The sequence below is a fragment of the Fukomys damarensis genome, unplaced genomic scaffold, assembly GCF_012274545.1.
Source record: "Fukomys damarensis isolate Sample0158 unplaced genomic scaffold, DMR_v1.0_HiC HiC_scaffold_30, whole genome shotgun sequence".
NCBI lineage: Eukaryota > Metazoa > Chordata > Mammalia > Rodentia > Bathyergidae > Fukomys > Fukomys damarensis.
The window spans coordinates 46,641,043-46,656,444 of NW_022900942.1; the positions used below are offsets into that span (position 1 = coordinate 46,641,043).

At 33.4% G+C, this 15,402-nt stretch overlaps 1 protein-coding gene across 5 annotated transcripts in view; it reads right to left on the minus strand.

The window, feature by feature from the left end:
• Positions 1-15,402, minus strand: part of Kiaa1328 (KIAA1328 ortholog) — a 266,616-nt gene that overhangs the window by 106,656 nt on the left and 144,558 nt on the right. For all 5 annotated transcript variants that reach the window (XR_004514763.1, XM_033757356.1, XM_033757355.1 and 2 more), the window contains one exon: positions 12,736-13,409. Coding sequence is in view for 4 of the 5 variants with exons in the window: in XM_033757356.1 (XP_033613247.1) it covers positions 12,736-13,409 (674 nt within the window). In the remaining variant the exon portion in view is untranslated. The remainder of the gene's footprint in view (positions 1-12,735; positions 13,410-15,402) is intronic.

Here is a 15,402-nt window from a genome sequence, read left to right on the forward strand (position 1 = left end):
TTTTTTTTTTTTTTTTTTTTTTTTTTTTTTGGTACTGGGGATTGAATTCAGGACCTTGCACTTGTGAGGCAGGTGGTGGCACCACTAAGCTAAATCCCTGGCCCCGAAGACAAACTTTTTAAGCAGTAAAGGCAGTATTTTTATAAAAGTTAAGCACAGAGTACATGTACGAAAACATTTTATAAGAGTAGGAGGCATGCCAGGCATAGTGGTGCATACCTCTCTAATCCTAGCACTTGGGAGGCTAATGTTTTTGAGCATATTTGCTAACTTAACATTAGTTAAGTGAGAAAGAAAATAGGCCTAAAAAATTTAAATTGTGAGATTTGTAACTGTGCTGTAATAAACAAATAGGATGTCGATAAATGGAACATAGAGCTAAGATATTTAGAACAGAGGAAAAGGTACAGCTTGAGGAAGAAATATAAGTGATATATTGCAAAAAAGATGCAAAAAGACCAACTTGCCTTTGGAAAAAAATTATTTCTTAGGAAAAGTGTAGCACACGGGTAGAGAAGTGATTATAGATTATGAAAAGCTTTGTGTACCAGGTTGCATACACATAATCGAATAGGAAATCATGTGTCTTTATAATTCAGAAGTGGCAAAATAAAGGCTTATCTTAGGAATTCATTTGAGATAGATAGTCTTGATATATGACATTCATAACTGAATTTCAGGTAACTCATAGAGAGATAAAATTGCATAAATCTAAAAAGTAGGCCCAAGAATAGGGTAAATGAAATATGAACTGTGACACTGATTAGTTAAATGGATATATTTAGGATCCCAGTTCTAAATTGCAGCAGATAACTATGGTAAAACAGCTTACTTCCATTGTAGAAATAAGTTAGATACTGATTTATGAGAACTGTCTAAGTAAAAATGTCTTAAGTTTCTGTTTGGGCATCTTACTTAGATGCTTTTTAAACTTCTTGATTGGAAAGATTTCCATTATTAGGACTATTTCTATATAAGGACTACAGCTACACAGAATAAATGAAATTGCAGAACTGTGATGGACAAAACTCACAAAGATCCTCTTTTAAAGATGATCAAGCTACCAAAAACCATCCTGAGCAGTTCTACTGATGGCTATTATAGATGGGTACTGTCTGATGGTTTGTATTTAGTTGACAAGAACTATCGAAGAAAATGGAAAAGGTCCCAAAGTAAAACACTGGGGATTTCTTAAAGCTAGAAAGCAGATAACTCCTTCCAAGAGTAATACCCATCTAGCCAAGATATTGTATTGAGGTCAAACGATAATAAGCACTTTTAATAAGACAAACTATTCACACAAGAAGCAAATATATATTAAAAAGAAATTTAGCATATAAAGACCTGGGACTAAAAATGTATTTCAGCTAGTTCAGGTATGCAGTTTTTCCAGAGGTAAAATTTTTTAGACTTAATAAAACAGTAACAAATTTCAACGGTAATAACAGAAAACCGGCTTTCTCTCTCATTTCCAATCCTGTAATACAGACCTTGATAATTTCACTTTGGGAAGTACTTTTGTTCAACCTACAAAAGTCTAATATTTGCATAAAAAATAAGAGAATATAACTTGATGGAATCTAATTCATACGGATACTTGGGTGAGTGAAATCGGAAGAAAACTGGACAGTTGACCTGTTGAATGTTGACATATTTGCTTTGTTACTTATTAAAATATCTAAGGATTTTTCCGGTTAGGACAAGATCAAGTGAATATATACGTTCTTATTCCTGTACAGTCCCAAATTTTAGATGTTTACACTTGAGAGATGGGACCCAGAACAAGGTGTGAATTTCCAGAGCTTTCTTTTTGCCTTATACACCTTGAATGCTGTACAATTTGGCAATGTAGAAATCCAAAGGAATAGAAAGAAAAGGGAAAAAAGAGAAGAGCTTGCTTTCTCTAGTCATAGGATCAAGAGAGGGGTAGTCTACCAAGACAGAAAACTTTTAAACAATAACTGCCCTCTTTTGCAAATATCATGGGAAAACATCCCCTATTCCCAAAGCAAAAGCCAGGAGTGATGCCAGGCTTCCATTTCCACTGGCTCTAATGAGGTGTTCAATGATTATATCTTTGGTGTACTATGACTCTGTCATAATAATGTCATAAAAGGTTTGCTAAAAAGGAAGATTTGTGTAAAACTTAGTATTTCATATCATAAAGTTAGAATGTTCAGAACAACTGAAAATCACTCATCATATCAAAAATGAAAAAAAAAATCTCAACTTGAATGAGAAAAGATAACCAACAGATACCAATCCCAAGAAGACATAAATGTTGGAATTATCTCATAAGACTATTAAAACAGATGTAATAAAATGGTTTAATGAGTACTTCTGAACACATTTAAAATAAATTTACAAAACAGAATACTAAAAGAAACAGAAAAAGTAGCTGGGCCTGATGATGCATGCCAGTAATTCTAGCTACTCCAGAGGTTGAGGCAGGTAGATCACACCTTTGAGGTCAGTATCAGTAACTTAGTGAGACCTTTCTCAAAATAAAAATGAAAAGGCCTGGAGATGTAGATCAGTGGTAAAGTACTTGGCTAGCATTTGCAAGGCCCTGAGTTCAATCCCTAGTGAAAGAAAAGAGGCTTGAAAGAGAAGAAGAAAGTAAGTAAGAAAATACCCAGAAGGCATAAAAACTAAACAAATGGAATTTTTCCTCTGAAAAATACCTCGGATAAGTGAGAAATATAATGAGAAAAACACAAGACAAACAAAAGAAAATAAACTCAATGGAATGGTTTAACAGAGTGAAGAGGCTATAGGAAAGAATCAGAAACTTGACCAAAAAGCAAGAAAAATTACACATCATGAACACAGAGGAAAGAACTCAACAACCACCACCACCACCATCAGGCCTTTGGGATATGTGGGTCCCTAAAAAATATTTTATATTCAGTTCACTGGAGTCAGAGAAGAGCACAAGGCTCAGAAAGTATTAGGAAAAAATAAAAATTGAAAAACCCTCAAATTTGGCAAAAGACATAAAATTCAAGAATCTGAACAAAGTCCAAAGAAGATAAATGTAAAGAAATCCTTAAAAAGAAACATGACAGCCAAACTTCTGAAAACTAAAGACAAAAAAAGCTTAAAAGCATCAAAAGGGAAATACAAGGATAAATAATTTTGAATAAAATCAGAAAACATGATGGTTAGAAAGAAGAAGCACAGTTTTATAGTGCCAACAGAAAAGAAATGCCAACCCAGAATTTTACATCCAGTAATAGTATCTTTTTGGAGGATTAAAAAATAAACATTTTCAGATGAAAGAAATCTAAGAGACTCTGTTGTCAGAAGGCTAACCATAAAAGAATGCCCAAACAGAACTTATTAAACAAAAATGGAAATTATACAAGATAGAAACTTAGATATTAGGAAGGAGGAAAAATAATTGAAATAATAAAAATACAGATATACACAATAAACTTTCCTTTTCCTCTTCAATTTTTAAAATTATTTGTAAATTACTCTAAATAGTAAAAACAAAACTTGTTTTCTAAATGTGATAGTAAATACAAAACTTATTTTCTGATGTGGTTCTCAGAATACAGAGGAACACTTTAAGATAAGTTATAGGGCCACGGATTTAGCTCAGTGGTGCCACAGCCTGCCTCACAAACAAAAGGTTCTGAGTTCCATCCCCAGTACCTTCCCCCAAAAGATATGTTACAAATGAGGGAGGATAAAAGGACTTAAAGGAAGATAAAATTTCTACATAGAAGTTAAACTGTAAAATATAACACCAAGAGACTATGATGTTTTATATATATAAACATACACACACATACACACACACACACATACATATACACACACACACATATAATATTTAGAACCAATAAAACAAATATGACCAAAGAGATATAATCAAAACGCAGCAAATTAAAACTGAATTCTAAAAATTGCTCAAGTAACTTATAGAAAGGCAAGAAAAAGAGAATACAAATTAGAAAGAAAACAGAAAATAAAATGTCAGATTTAATCCCTAACATATACAAATTACACTAAAAGTAAATGTACAACCAGGTACAGGGTCATATGCCTGTAATCTCAGCTACACAGGAGACTAAAGTAGGGGGATTACAAATTTCAGGCTACCCTTAGCCACACAGCAAGACTCTATCAAAACAAAACAAAACAAAAAAAACCCAAAACAACAACAACAAAACCAAGTCTTTGAATGCCAACTGAAAGATAAAAACTGGCAAAAAAAAAGGGGAGTTAGCTTAGTGGTTCTGCTGTCTGACTCACGAGCGCAAGGTCCTGAGTTCGATCCACAAAACAAAAAAAAAAAAAAAAAAAAAAAAAAAGGTATCAGATCACTTCAGGACTCTGGTTAGACCACTTCTTTGGCTGGGGATTTAGCTCAGTGGTTCTGCCACCTGACTTGCAAATGCAAGGACCCGGTACAAAACAAAAAGCAAAAAATAAAACAAAACAAAACAAACAACTGGCAAAGTGGATGGAAAAAACATGATTCAATGAAATGCCATGATTACATATCAGTGGGGATGCACACCATAATCCCAGCATTTTGGGAGGCTGAGGCAGGATGACTGCAAGTTTGAGCCCAGACCAGTGAACTTAGTGAGATTCTAACTCAAGAAAATAAAAAAAGGCCAGAGATGTATGTCAGTACAAAGGTTGTGGGTTCAACTCCCTGTACCAGGGGGAAAAAAGACTACACAACATGTATAGAGTGAAATGAAAAGGGTGGAAGAACACACACCTTGCAAGTATTAATGAAATGTAAGTAGCAATGGCTTTATTAATATTAGATAAAGCAAATTGTAGAGAGAAAAAAATTGCTATGGTCAGAAAAGAACACTGATAATGATAAAATGATCAATTCATCAGGAAGAAATAATAATTTTAAAGGTGTGAACAGCAAACAACAGAAGTATAATATATAAAAGGAAAACTGACAGAACTGAAAGGAAAGTAAATGTGCCCACAACTGTAGCTGGAGCTTTCAAAATGCCTCTTTGGCCCTTCAAATTCTTTTGTTTTTTTTTTTTTTCTCTTCCTCATTCCATGCTGCAATTTCTTTCTTTTTTCTGTCCTCTCTCTCCAACTCAGTCTCTTGCTCCACCATATTATCCCTCATCTCCCTTTTTATTCCTGCTCCTGCCCTAACTCAGACTTCTTCTTTTATCATTTTTTTCTTTTTTCTTTACATTCTTTTCTCTTGTCATTTTACCTCACTCATGGCTCTGTAGCTTAGGGAAGGTGAGCCCCTATTACTTTTAAGGGGATATATTCTTGTCCTTATTCCTACACTCTGTCTATCCCCTTTGAAGTTAATAGTTTCATAAAGATTGAATGGTTATTCTACATCCTCTGGCTTCACTTGAAATCTTTTCCAATTCTTTCACTTATCTACTCCTCTCATCCTAACTCACTCTAAGCCCCCATCCTAAATGGTAAAGATGCTATATTGAAAAGCATATTCAACTGCAAACATATTTTGGGCTGCTTCTTGATATGAATTTAATCCACATGGTTTAAAGGTGACAGATTAATGAATACCACAAGTGGTCAATTTGCAAGCGGTGCTTGATCCTATTGGGCTACTAAATGTATCAATTGGGATAAAGGATGTGATTGATTTAATGAGTTGTTTTCTCCAATATTATGAAAGTGAGAATGTCTATGAGTCATTAGAGAATCAAAAGCTAAAGTGCAACTATATCAGGAAGATTTAAGTAATAACCCAGAAATTAAACCAAGGACCACCCAACAACAAAAATAAAAATGAGAAAACACTTAAGCAAGACATAAAGACAGACTTCCAGTTCACCAATGGCAAACAGTAGGGCAAATGAGGATGAAAAGTCTGATAGTGAACCAGCAGGACACCCTGGACCCATAGCACAGGAGGTAACAAAACACATCAATTAGGCTCTAGAAAAATTAAATCAGAAATAATTTCCCAGTTAACCATAGAGATGGTGAGCAAAATGGAAGTCATGATTTGAGACTCTAGAACAGAAAGTGACAAAAAAATAGATGAGCTCAAGACCATGATAGAAGCCATGAAGACTCAGCATAAGAAAGAAATGGAAACAATAAATGCCCAAAAGAGGAAAGAAATGGAATCCATAAAACAGATTCAAACAGATATCCAGGAGATTAAAAACTTTATTGAAAGAGTATGCAATAGAATAAAAGATTGCAAAGGTTTGAATTTCAGAAATACAAGACAGGATTGCAGTCGGTGCAGAATACAGAGGATCATCAAGAAGATCATACATTCTGACCAATTTGGATTTATTCCAGGGATGCAAGGATGGTTCGACATACATAAGTCAATAAATGTATTACACTATATTAACAAAGTCAAGGACAAAAACCATATGATCCTCTCAATAGATGCAGAAAAAGCATTTGACAAAATTCAACACCAATTCATGATAAAAACTCCACAAAAAATTAGAATAGATGGTTTATATCTCAACTTAATAAAGACTATCTATGAAAAACCAACAGCCAACATTATATTAAATGGCCCCAAACTGAAAACCTTCACGTTAAAATCAGGAACAAGACAAGGATGCCTTCTACCACCACCCCTGTTCAATACAGTTCTGGAAACATTAGCCACAGCAATTAGACAAGAGAAAGAAATTAAAGCAATAAAGATAGGAAAGGAAGAAGTTAAACTGTCATTATTTGCTGACGATATGATACTCTACATTGAAGACCCAAAAAACTCTACCAAAAGACTTCTAGACTTAATTGACACTTTTAGCAGAGTAGTGAGATACAAGGTCAACACTCAAAAATCAATAGCCTTCTTGTATACAAATAACACACTCACTGAGAGAGATAGTAGGGAAGCAATTCCTTTCACAATAGCATTCAAAAAAATAAAGTATCTAGGAATCAATCTAACAAAAGAAGCAAAAGATCTCCACACTGAAAACTATAGCACTCTGAAAAAAGAAATTGAAGAGGATATAAAAAAATGGAAAGATATCTCCTGCTCCTGGGTAGAAAGAATCAACATAGTGAAAATGGCCACAATACCAAAACTGCTATACAGATTCAATGCAATGCCAATTGAAATTCCAACACTATATTTCACAGAACTAGAAAAGAGAATCCAAAAATTCCTTTGGAACCATAAGAGACCTAGAATAGCAAAAGCCATCCTAGGCAACAGACACATGGCAGCGGGTATAACAATTCCCAATTTGAAGCTATACTACAAAGCCACCGTGATAAAAACAGCATGGTACTGGCAAAGAAACAGGCCTGAGGATCAGTGAAACAGATTGGAAGTCACAAAAACAAATCCAGATGTACTCAGCTAACTCATCTTTGACAAAGGAGCTGACCATCCTCAGTGCAGGAAAGACAGCCTCTTCAATAAATGGTGTTGGAAAAACTGTATTTCAACCTGTCACAGATTAAAACTGGACACTTATCTTTCACCATGCACTAAATTAAAATCCAAGTGGATTAAAGATCTAAATATTAAAACAGAAACACTAAACTTGCTGGAAGGTAAGTTAGGCAGAACTCTGGAAGACACTGGCATAGGAAAAGACTTTATGAACAAATCCTCAGTGGCACAGGAACTAGCAGAAAGAATCAACAACTGGGATCTCATCTTATTAAAAAGCTTCCACACTGCAAAAGAAACCATCAACAGAACTAAGAGAAAACCTACAATGTGGGAAAAAATTTTTACCAGCTGCTTCTCAGACAGAGGGCTATTATTCTAGAATATATAAAAAACTCAAAACAATCAGCCCCCCCAAATATAAAGACCCAATTCAAAAATGGTCATCCGAAATGAACAGACATTTCTCAAAGAAGTAAAAGCAGCAAGTAAATATATAAAAAAATGTTCCACATCACTGGTTATTCGAGAGATGCAGATGAAAACTACACTGAGATTCCACTTCACCCCACAAAGAATGGCTGCTATCAAGAAATCGCACAATAACAAATGTTGGCGGGATTGTGGGGAGAAAGGAATCCTTCTCCATTGTTGGTGGGAGTGAAGACTGGTGCAACCACTGTGGAAATCAATATGGAGATACCTCAAAGAGCTTGGACTGGAGGTTCCATTTGACCCAGCCATCCCTCTGCTGGGTATCTTTCCAAAAGAACTAAAAGAATCATATCACAGAGAAGTATGTGCACCCATGTTTATAGCAGCACAGTTTGTAATAGCTAAAACATGGAAACAGCCCATTTGCCCATCAGTTGGAAACTGGATAAAGAAGATGTGGTTTTTCTATAAAATGGAATATTACTCAGCCACAAAGAATGAAAAAATAGATTCATTCATAGGAATACGGATACATATTGAAGATATACACCTAAGTGAAACAAGTAAGTCACACATGTGTAAATACCGAATAGTTTCTCTGGTGTGAATAAACTGTAATAATACATAAGATTCTAATAAGATTACTGACATTGTGAAATGGGAAGAAAGGGGCTTAAGGTGTAGTGAAGGTGGGATGGGTAGGGGAAGAGTAACAAGGGAAAAGAAAAAAATGTGAGATAATGAAAAGATGGAAATAAAGTGTTTGTAGATGGGGAGGGTAGGAGGGGGTGAAGGGAGGGCAGGAACAAGGGGAACAAATGAGAACCAAGACCTGTCATGTAGAGATACAAGATCCCAACAATGAATGTAACTGTACTGCATCCCTAAAATGTACCAATAAACTCAATTAAAGCTGAAAAGAAAAGAAAACAAACAAACAAACAAAAAAAACCACCTCTTTCAAGAATTAAAGGAACAACCAAGTAGAAAATAAGCAAGGATACAGAACAGCTCAAAAACATTATACAATAAGATTTAACTGATGTTGATAAATTATTTTCCACCCCAAAACAATGAATGCACATTTCTCTCTAGCATTCATGAAACACACGTCAAGAAAGAACATATATTGTAGTGGGTGCTAAGACAAAGTAATGAATTTGAAAGAACTTAAATAGTGTTATCAAATTAGTAACAGAAACAAAACGGAAAATCTTGAAACAATTGTAAACCAAAGTATCATAGAAAACTATGAAACTTAGGTATCTAGAAAAAATTTGAAATACACTAAATGAATGAACAAGAAAAAACAACATAATCAAAATTTGTGGGGAACAGCTGGATCATTCTCTGGAGGAAAATTCATAGCACTAAATGTTTTTGTAAAAAAGAAAAATGTCTTAAATCAATCACCTAAGTACCTACTTTACCAAATTTTATAGAAGAGCAAGATAAATAAAAATCAAAAGGAAACAGTAAAGAACTAAATTGAAAACAGAATAATAATGAAAATGAAACAAAAATCTCATTCTTACCAAGCCCACACACATGAATTTAATGACAGATAAAATGAATTAATTTCTTAAAAAGAATAAACTTCTACAACTCACTATCAAAGAAATAATTTGAATAGCCCTGTAAGTGTTAAGGAAATCAAACCTGTAATTTTAAACTCAAAAAAGAAATCTCTAGTTTCACTGGAGAATCCTACCAAACATTTAAAAAAATAATACTTTTCAACTTACATAATGAGGCCAATATAACCTTGATACTAAAACCAGACAAAGATATACAAAAAAGAAAATAGACTAATACCAGTCAACAATACTGGTACAAATATCTTTAAAATATGAAAAGATATTGTAAGGGATTGTAAAGGATATATGACAAAATTAAACACCTATTCATGATAAAAGTTTGATACGGTCCATAATAGAAAAAAGTCAATAAATTGGACTTCATGTACAAAGCTTGTTATAATTCCAAATTCTGAGGAAAAATAATTATTTTGGTTCTATGAAAGATTCTGTTAAGAGACTGAAAAAAATAAAATATAGACTGGGGGAAAATAATTGCAATCCATGTATCTGACAAGAGATGTCTAGAAGATATAAAGAATTCTCAAAAATCAACAGAATACCCAATACTCCCATTAAAATATGGGCAAAAGATACTGAAGAGCCTATTTACTGAAAAGGATGAAAACACAGTAAATAAATCCATGATGATATTAAATATCACTGTAGCCATTAGGAAAAGTAAAATTAACACCATAATAAAATGTTATAATATACATATTAGAAGCAAAATAAAAATTAGCAATAATATCAAATGATAGAAATGATGTGGAGAAACTAGATTTTTCATACATTAGCAGTAAGAATGTATTATGACCTAAATGTAGTAGAAGCTAAATGTGTATTTAAGTTTAAAGAAGCTAAATATACACTCAAGTGATTTAGCAATCATATTGTTAGCTTCCATCTTTGGAAATGAAAACCTCAGTTCATACAAAAACTATACAAAAATGTACAGAGTAACTCTGTTCATAAGACAAAAATTGTATACTATCAAATTTTTCCTTAACAGGTGAATGGTTAAATTATGGTATATTCATATCATGGAATACTAATCAGCTATAAAATGGTCTAGTATTTGCAAGAACTTGGACAGATCTCAAGAACATTAACTGAATGAAAAAAGCTAATATGAAAAATATAATATCATTGATACAACATTCTCAAAATGACAAAATTATGAAAGAGGCCAAAAGATTAGTGGTCCCTATGGATTATACATAGTGAAGGCAGAGGAAATGGGTAGGACTATAACAGAGGTGGTGACAAAAAAAATTCTGTATTTTGATTGTGGTGGTTCCATAGACCTACATGTGATAAAATGGCATATAACTATACACACATTGTATCAATGTTCATTTACTAGTTTTGATATTATAGTTATGTATAATTTAGACAATGGGGGAATCTCAGTAAAGGGTACACTGAACCTCTGTACTATCTTTTAGCTTTCTGTGAGTCTACAATTATTTCAAAGTAAGATTTTTAAATAGGCCTATGAATATGTATATTTTACAATTTATGTATATATAAAACTAGCTCAAAGCTGTTTCCCATCATTTTATTCTAAAGAGAACAGTAAAGACTTTATTATCATTCAGTGACAAAATAACATGATGCCTACTTTAAAATTATTTACTGTTTTCTGCAAGACTATGCCCTCTTCTAAGAAAACACATTTGATCCATTTTTTTTTGTCCCAGTCACCTACGACTATTTTTCACATATAATAGGTATTGAATAAATATTTCTTAAATAAAGTTCTCAAGAAAGTCTACTCTAAATGGAGGATTAGAGTTTCAGGTCATAAGAATGAGGCTACTGCTTAGCTTTCGGTGACAATCTTGTAGAAACTTCATTTTCATGTATTTTAAAAGCCTCCAGGTATTAACAATGAATAGAACTCTGATCATGAAGCAAAAAGAAAGAGAAAGATCACTCACAGTTCCAAGGAAAGTATGTATTACACAAGGGGAAAATGTCATGATGGAACTTTCAAAGAAAGAAGAATTTTAAAAATATTAGGCAGAATCTTTAAGCGAAAGGAAAATAATCTAAGAAGCAACAGAAAATAAGTTAACACTGCTATTGTGTTCATGTGGGATGTATGTTTCTAATAAGAAAATATACAAAGGGAAAATAGTAAGTTTGACCAAGGAGGAAACAAAAAGGATACTATCACAAGGTGTTACTGAAAAATATGATGAATGTTTAATTCTTTTTCTTTAGTTATTATAGCAAAAGACACATTATAGTAGTTCTGGAAATCCTCTTTAATGTCTCTAGTTGTGCTGTCATGGCTGCCTCAGTGTATGGATCAATTCACAATGTTTACTTTTCATAGTCATTTTGACTTTGGGGAAGAGTCAGAAGTTGCATAGCTCTCAATACAGAAATTGAGATGAATACAGAAAGACATACTGTAATGTTTTTACAATCCTGCCTTTCCATTGGCACCTGCAGTAGCATTGACTTTGTAAAGGCACTCATGAAAGAGGGTTTCCAAAAGTGCTTCAGAAAGTGATAAAAACTATGGAATAGTGTTTGAGGTAAGGGGGAATATTTTGAGGGAGATTAATCGCAATGTGTCTTTTAGTGTAATAAATTTTAAAAATTTAAATATTCACTGCATATTCTGATTAGGCCTCACAGAAGCACTTCCTGATGAAAACTAGCAATTATTTTAAATGTTATATATGCCATATTTTATTGTTTTAAATACAATTATGTCTGATTTATTAGCAATTAAAAAATAAGATAGCAATCTTTATGACTTCATGCAAAACTATGTTGGACAATTTGAGGTAAAGCAATTTAAAGCTAAGCAATTTAGCTTCTGAAACACTGATCTTAGAAAAGAATTGTTAAAAAACAACATACCTGTGGTCAAGTGGTCAAGTCTATGAGAACTGGTAGTTTAACAGGTTGTACTTCATAAAAACAAATTTAGAAGATTTTCTTCATTTGTTATATTTTATATTATGTCAGGAAAACATAAATATGGAATGATAAAGCTAATAACACTTCTTAGTCTGATTCCAAACTCTGAAATCAAGTTTTTATTTACTGCTTAACATTCTCTATAATGATATTAAAAAACAAAGAATTTTGTGTAATGGTAATATAATTTAAAATCATTCTATTTGAAATCCAGCAAAAGTTACACCTGACTATTCAGAAGTAGATATTCTAACATTCTGGAAAACAAAGTAATCTCTTAGGTCACAGAAGTCAGGAATTTACTTAGTAGTCATTGCTGGTATGCAACTTGAGCAAGCCAAGACCAGAGGAAGCTTTTCCAAAAATCTTTTACAGTAATACACCAGGCATTTTATACTCCAATTTAGACACTGCAGGACTCACCAATTGTAATCCAGTCGAGACTGATGAAGCTGCTGCTGTTTGAGAAGAAGCTTTGTCTCCTGCTGAGCTAGCAGATGCTGAAGGCGCTCCTTTTCAATTTCTAGCTCCATTTTCTGAAGCACCAGTTGTTGCCTTCTATCTTCTGAAAGTTGCTTTTTGACTTCAATTTCACTGGGTTGCAGTGATCCTTTACTATGCATGATAGATGCCCAAGAAAGCCCACAATAACTGCATGATTCCGGATGTATCCTAGAATATTGAAGGGCCATGTTTGTAGGTTGGATCTCATGAACACAATCTTCATTTTCAGAAAGTCTGTGACTACAACATCGTCTAGATGGAGCAGGCTTAAAATGTGGACATTCCTTCATCTTCAATGCTTCTGGTGGAGCTGTTTCTTTTGGGGCTACATCAACTGGTTTTCTCCCTGGAGATTCATAATTACACGTTCTTATCTCTGATGGCAGCCTCTCTAGACCTTCTTTGGGATGAGAAAGGGTTGTTGGTTTCAAAGAATTATTCCTAAACTCCATAAGGGATTCTGAAGCTGAGACCCGGTTTGCAGACTTGGGCCTTTGCTTGGTTTGATAGTAGGTTTGTGATTTGGCTACATTCAAGTAGGAACCATCCAGTTCCACAGATGAAGACTGGAGAGTGCTATTCCTATTGGTTATCTAAAAAGAAACAAAATGTCACATGTCAAATAAAAACACAATAAAACAAGTTCTTTCTTTTGGTTTTTCAGAACTTAAAGATATATGTTCATTAGAAAAACTCTTGTTCAGTATCTTAAAATTAAACACCATTTCTATAGCTGAACATATGTGTCACAAAGGTACATCCATTTGTAGGTTTGACAGCCTATACTTCAGTAAGTCCATATAAGGACAAAAAATATAGGGTTGCTACATGGTCCTTAAGCAAGATCTTTGGTGATTTTAGGAGTTGGCAAATAATGAATGTTATATAAAATAAACTTTTAGCAGAGGCATTGAATTTTAGTATCTAAAAATGTTTACTTTTATATACTGAACTAAGAATCAATTCAGCTACTTTAAATACTCTTCAAGTAGCCATTACACAGAATGAGATTTGATGTAAAACATTTCACCTTATACTGAATAGAATGTTACTGCTAGAAATTTCCTAAGTATTTATAAATATCAGAAGACAAATAAAACCATTTTGAACAAAACACATTTAAGCAAAAGCAGCTATTTATATAAAATATATTTAATTTTGGTTACAAACATACATGATTTTTCAGTTAAGCTGTTCAAATGGTAATAGTCTGATAGAACCTGGGCAGAAAGGAAATAGATGCAAATTACCATTGACATCACAACAGAATGAGCTTTTCCAACATCTTAGCATTTAAAGCCTGTTCTACCTTGGAGAGAGCAAAACTTAGCCTCTATCAATCATTCTCAAACTTTAACAAGTAGCAGAAGTACCTAGAGGGCTTGTTAAACATGAAAAGCTGGCTTCATCTCAACAGATTCCAACTCTGTCTGGAGCAGAGTCAGATAATTTTCACTTCTAACAAGCTCCAAGATGATGCTGATCTGGAACCACACCCTGAAAACCACAGATCTTTGCCATAGACTATCTCTATCTGCTGAACTGTTGGCCTTGGGAGACTGGGTTGTTATACTTCACTTAGTTCTAAGTATCCCTGATTCAGCAGAATAAATAAATAAAACAGCTTTTCTTCACTGTTTCAGAAACCTGTGCTATCTAAATTACAGATTGCCCAACTGGAAATATTCTAGTATTAAACAATGTTGAGTGTGCAATAGATAAACGACTTGTTCATGAAGGTAGATACTTGCTATTGACAAAATACTGAAAGAAATTAATGTAGAATCTAAATCAAACCAGATTGATGGGGGGATGCACTTCTGAAAAAGTTGAAAATGAATCCAGCCTATGCTCAGAACCCTCTAAAATCTTAATGCTTCCTTGCAGATGACATTTTCAGTATAAGAAAAGGGGGCCACATAGTCCAATTATTTAACCAACAAGATAGGTTGTTCAAAAATATATTAAGCCTAGCAGCTGTTACTTCTTTAGAAATGCCAGAGTACAATGTTTAATACAGAAGTTGAAAGAAATATATTGTCCACCTTTGGAAAAACTTTGTTTACCAACCTGGATTTTACTGAAAAATGAAAACTAGAGAAAGAAACTAGGCAGACAAGACAAACATTTAAAATATCTGTGACAGCTTCCACTCTCATCTTTCTCTTCATGCTGGCTTTCATTCAAAGCCAATTTACATTAACTCTTTACTGCTTTTCCATTTTCTATCCCTATATAAACAAATCCAGAAAGTAATCATTTAGTGAACACTAATATTAACAAAAATCCCTCTTAATCTTTTTTTTCCTTTTAAATCTACTTCAAATGCTCTTTTACTTTTATGAACAGTTATTTACAAGCTGAGAGAAGCTTATTTGCTCAAGGCTACAAAAGAAATATGACATTTCCAGTAAACTCATACATAACAACTTCTATATTAACTTCCTATTTCTTTTGTAACAAATTACCACAAACTTCACGGCTTAAAACAACAAAATTTATTTTTTTACAGTTCTGGAAATCAGAAATTAGAAAACCATTTCATGTGCCAAAGTCAAGGTGTTTGCAGGGTTGGTTCCTTTGGGA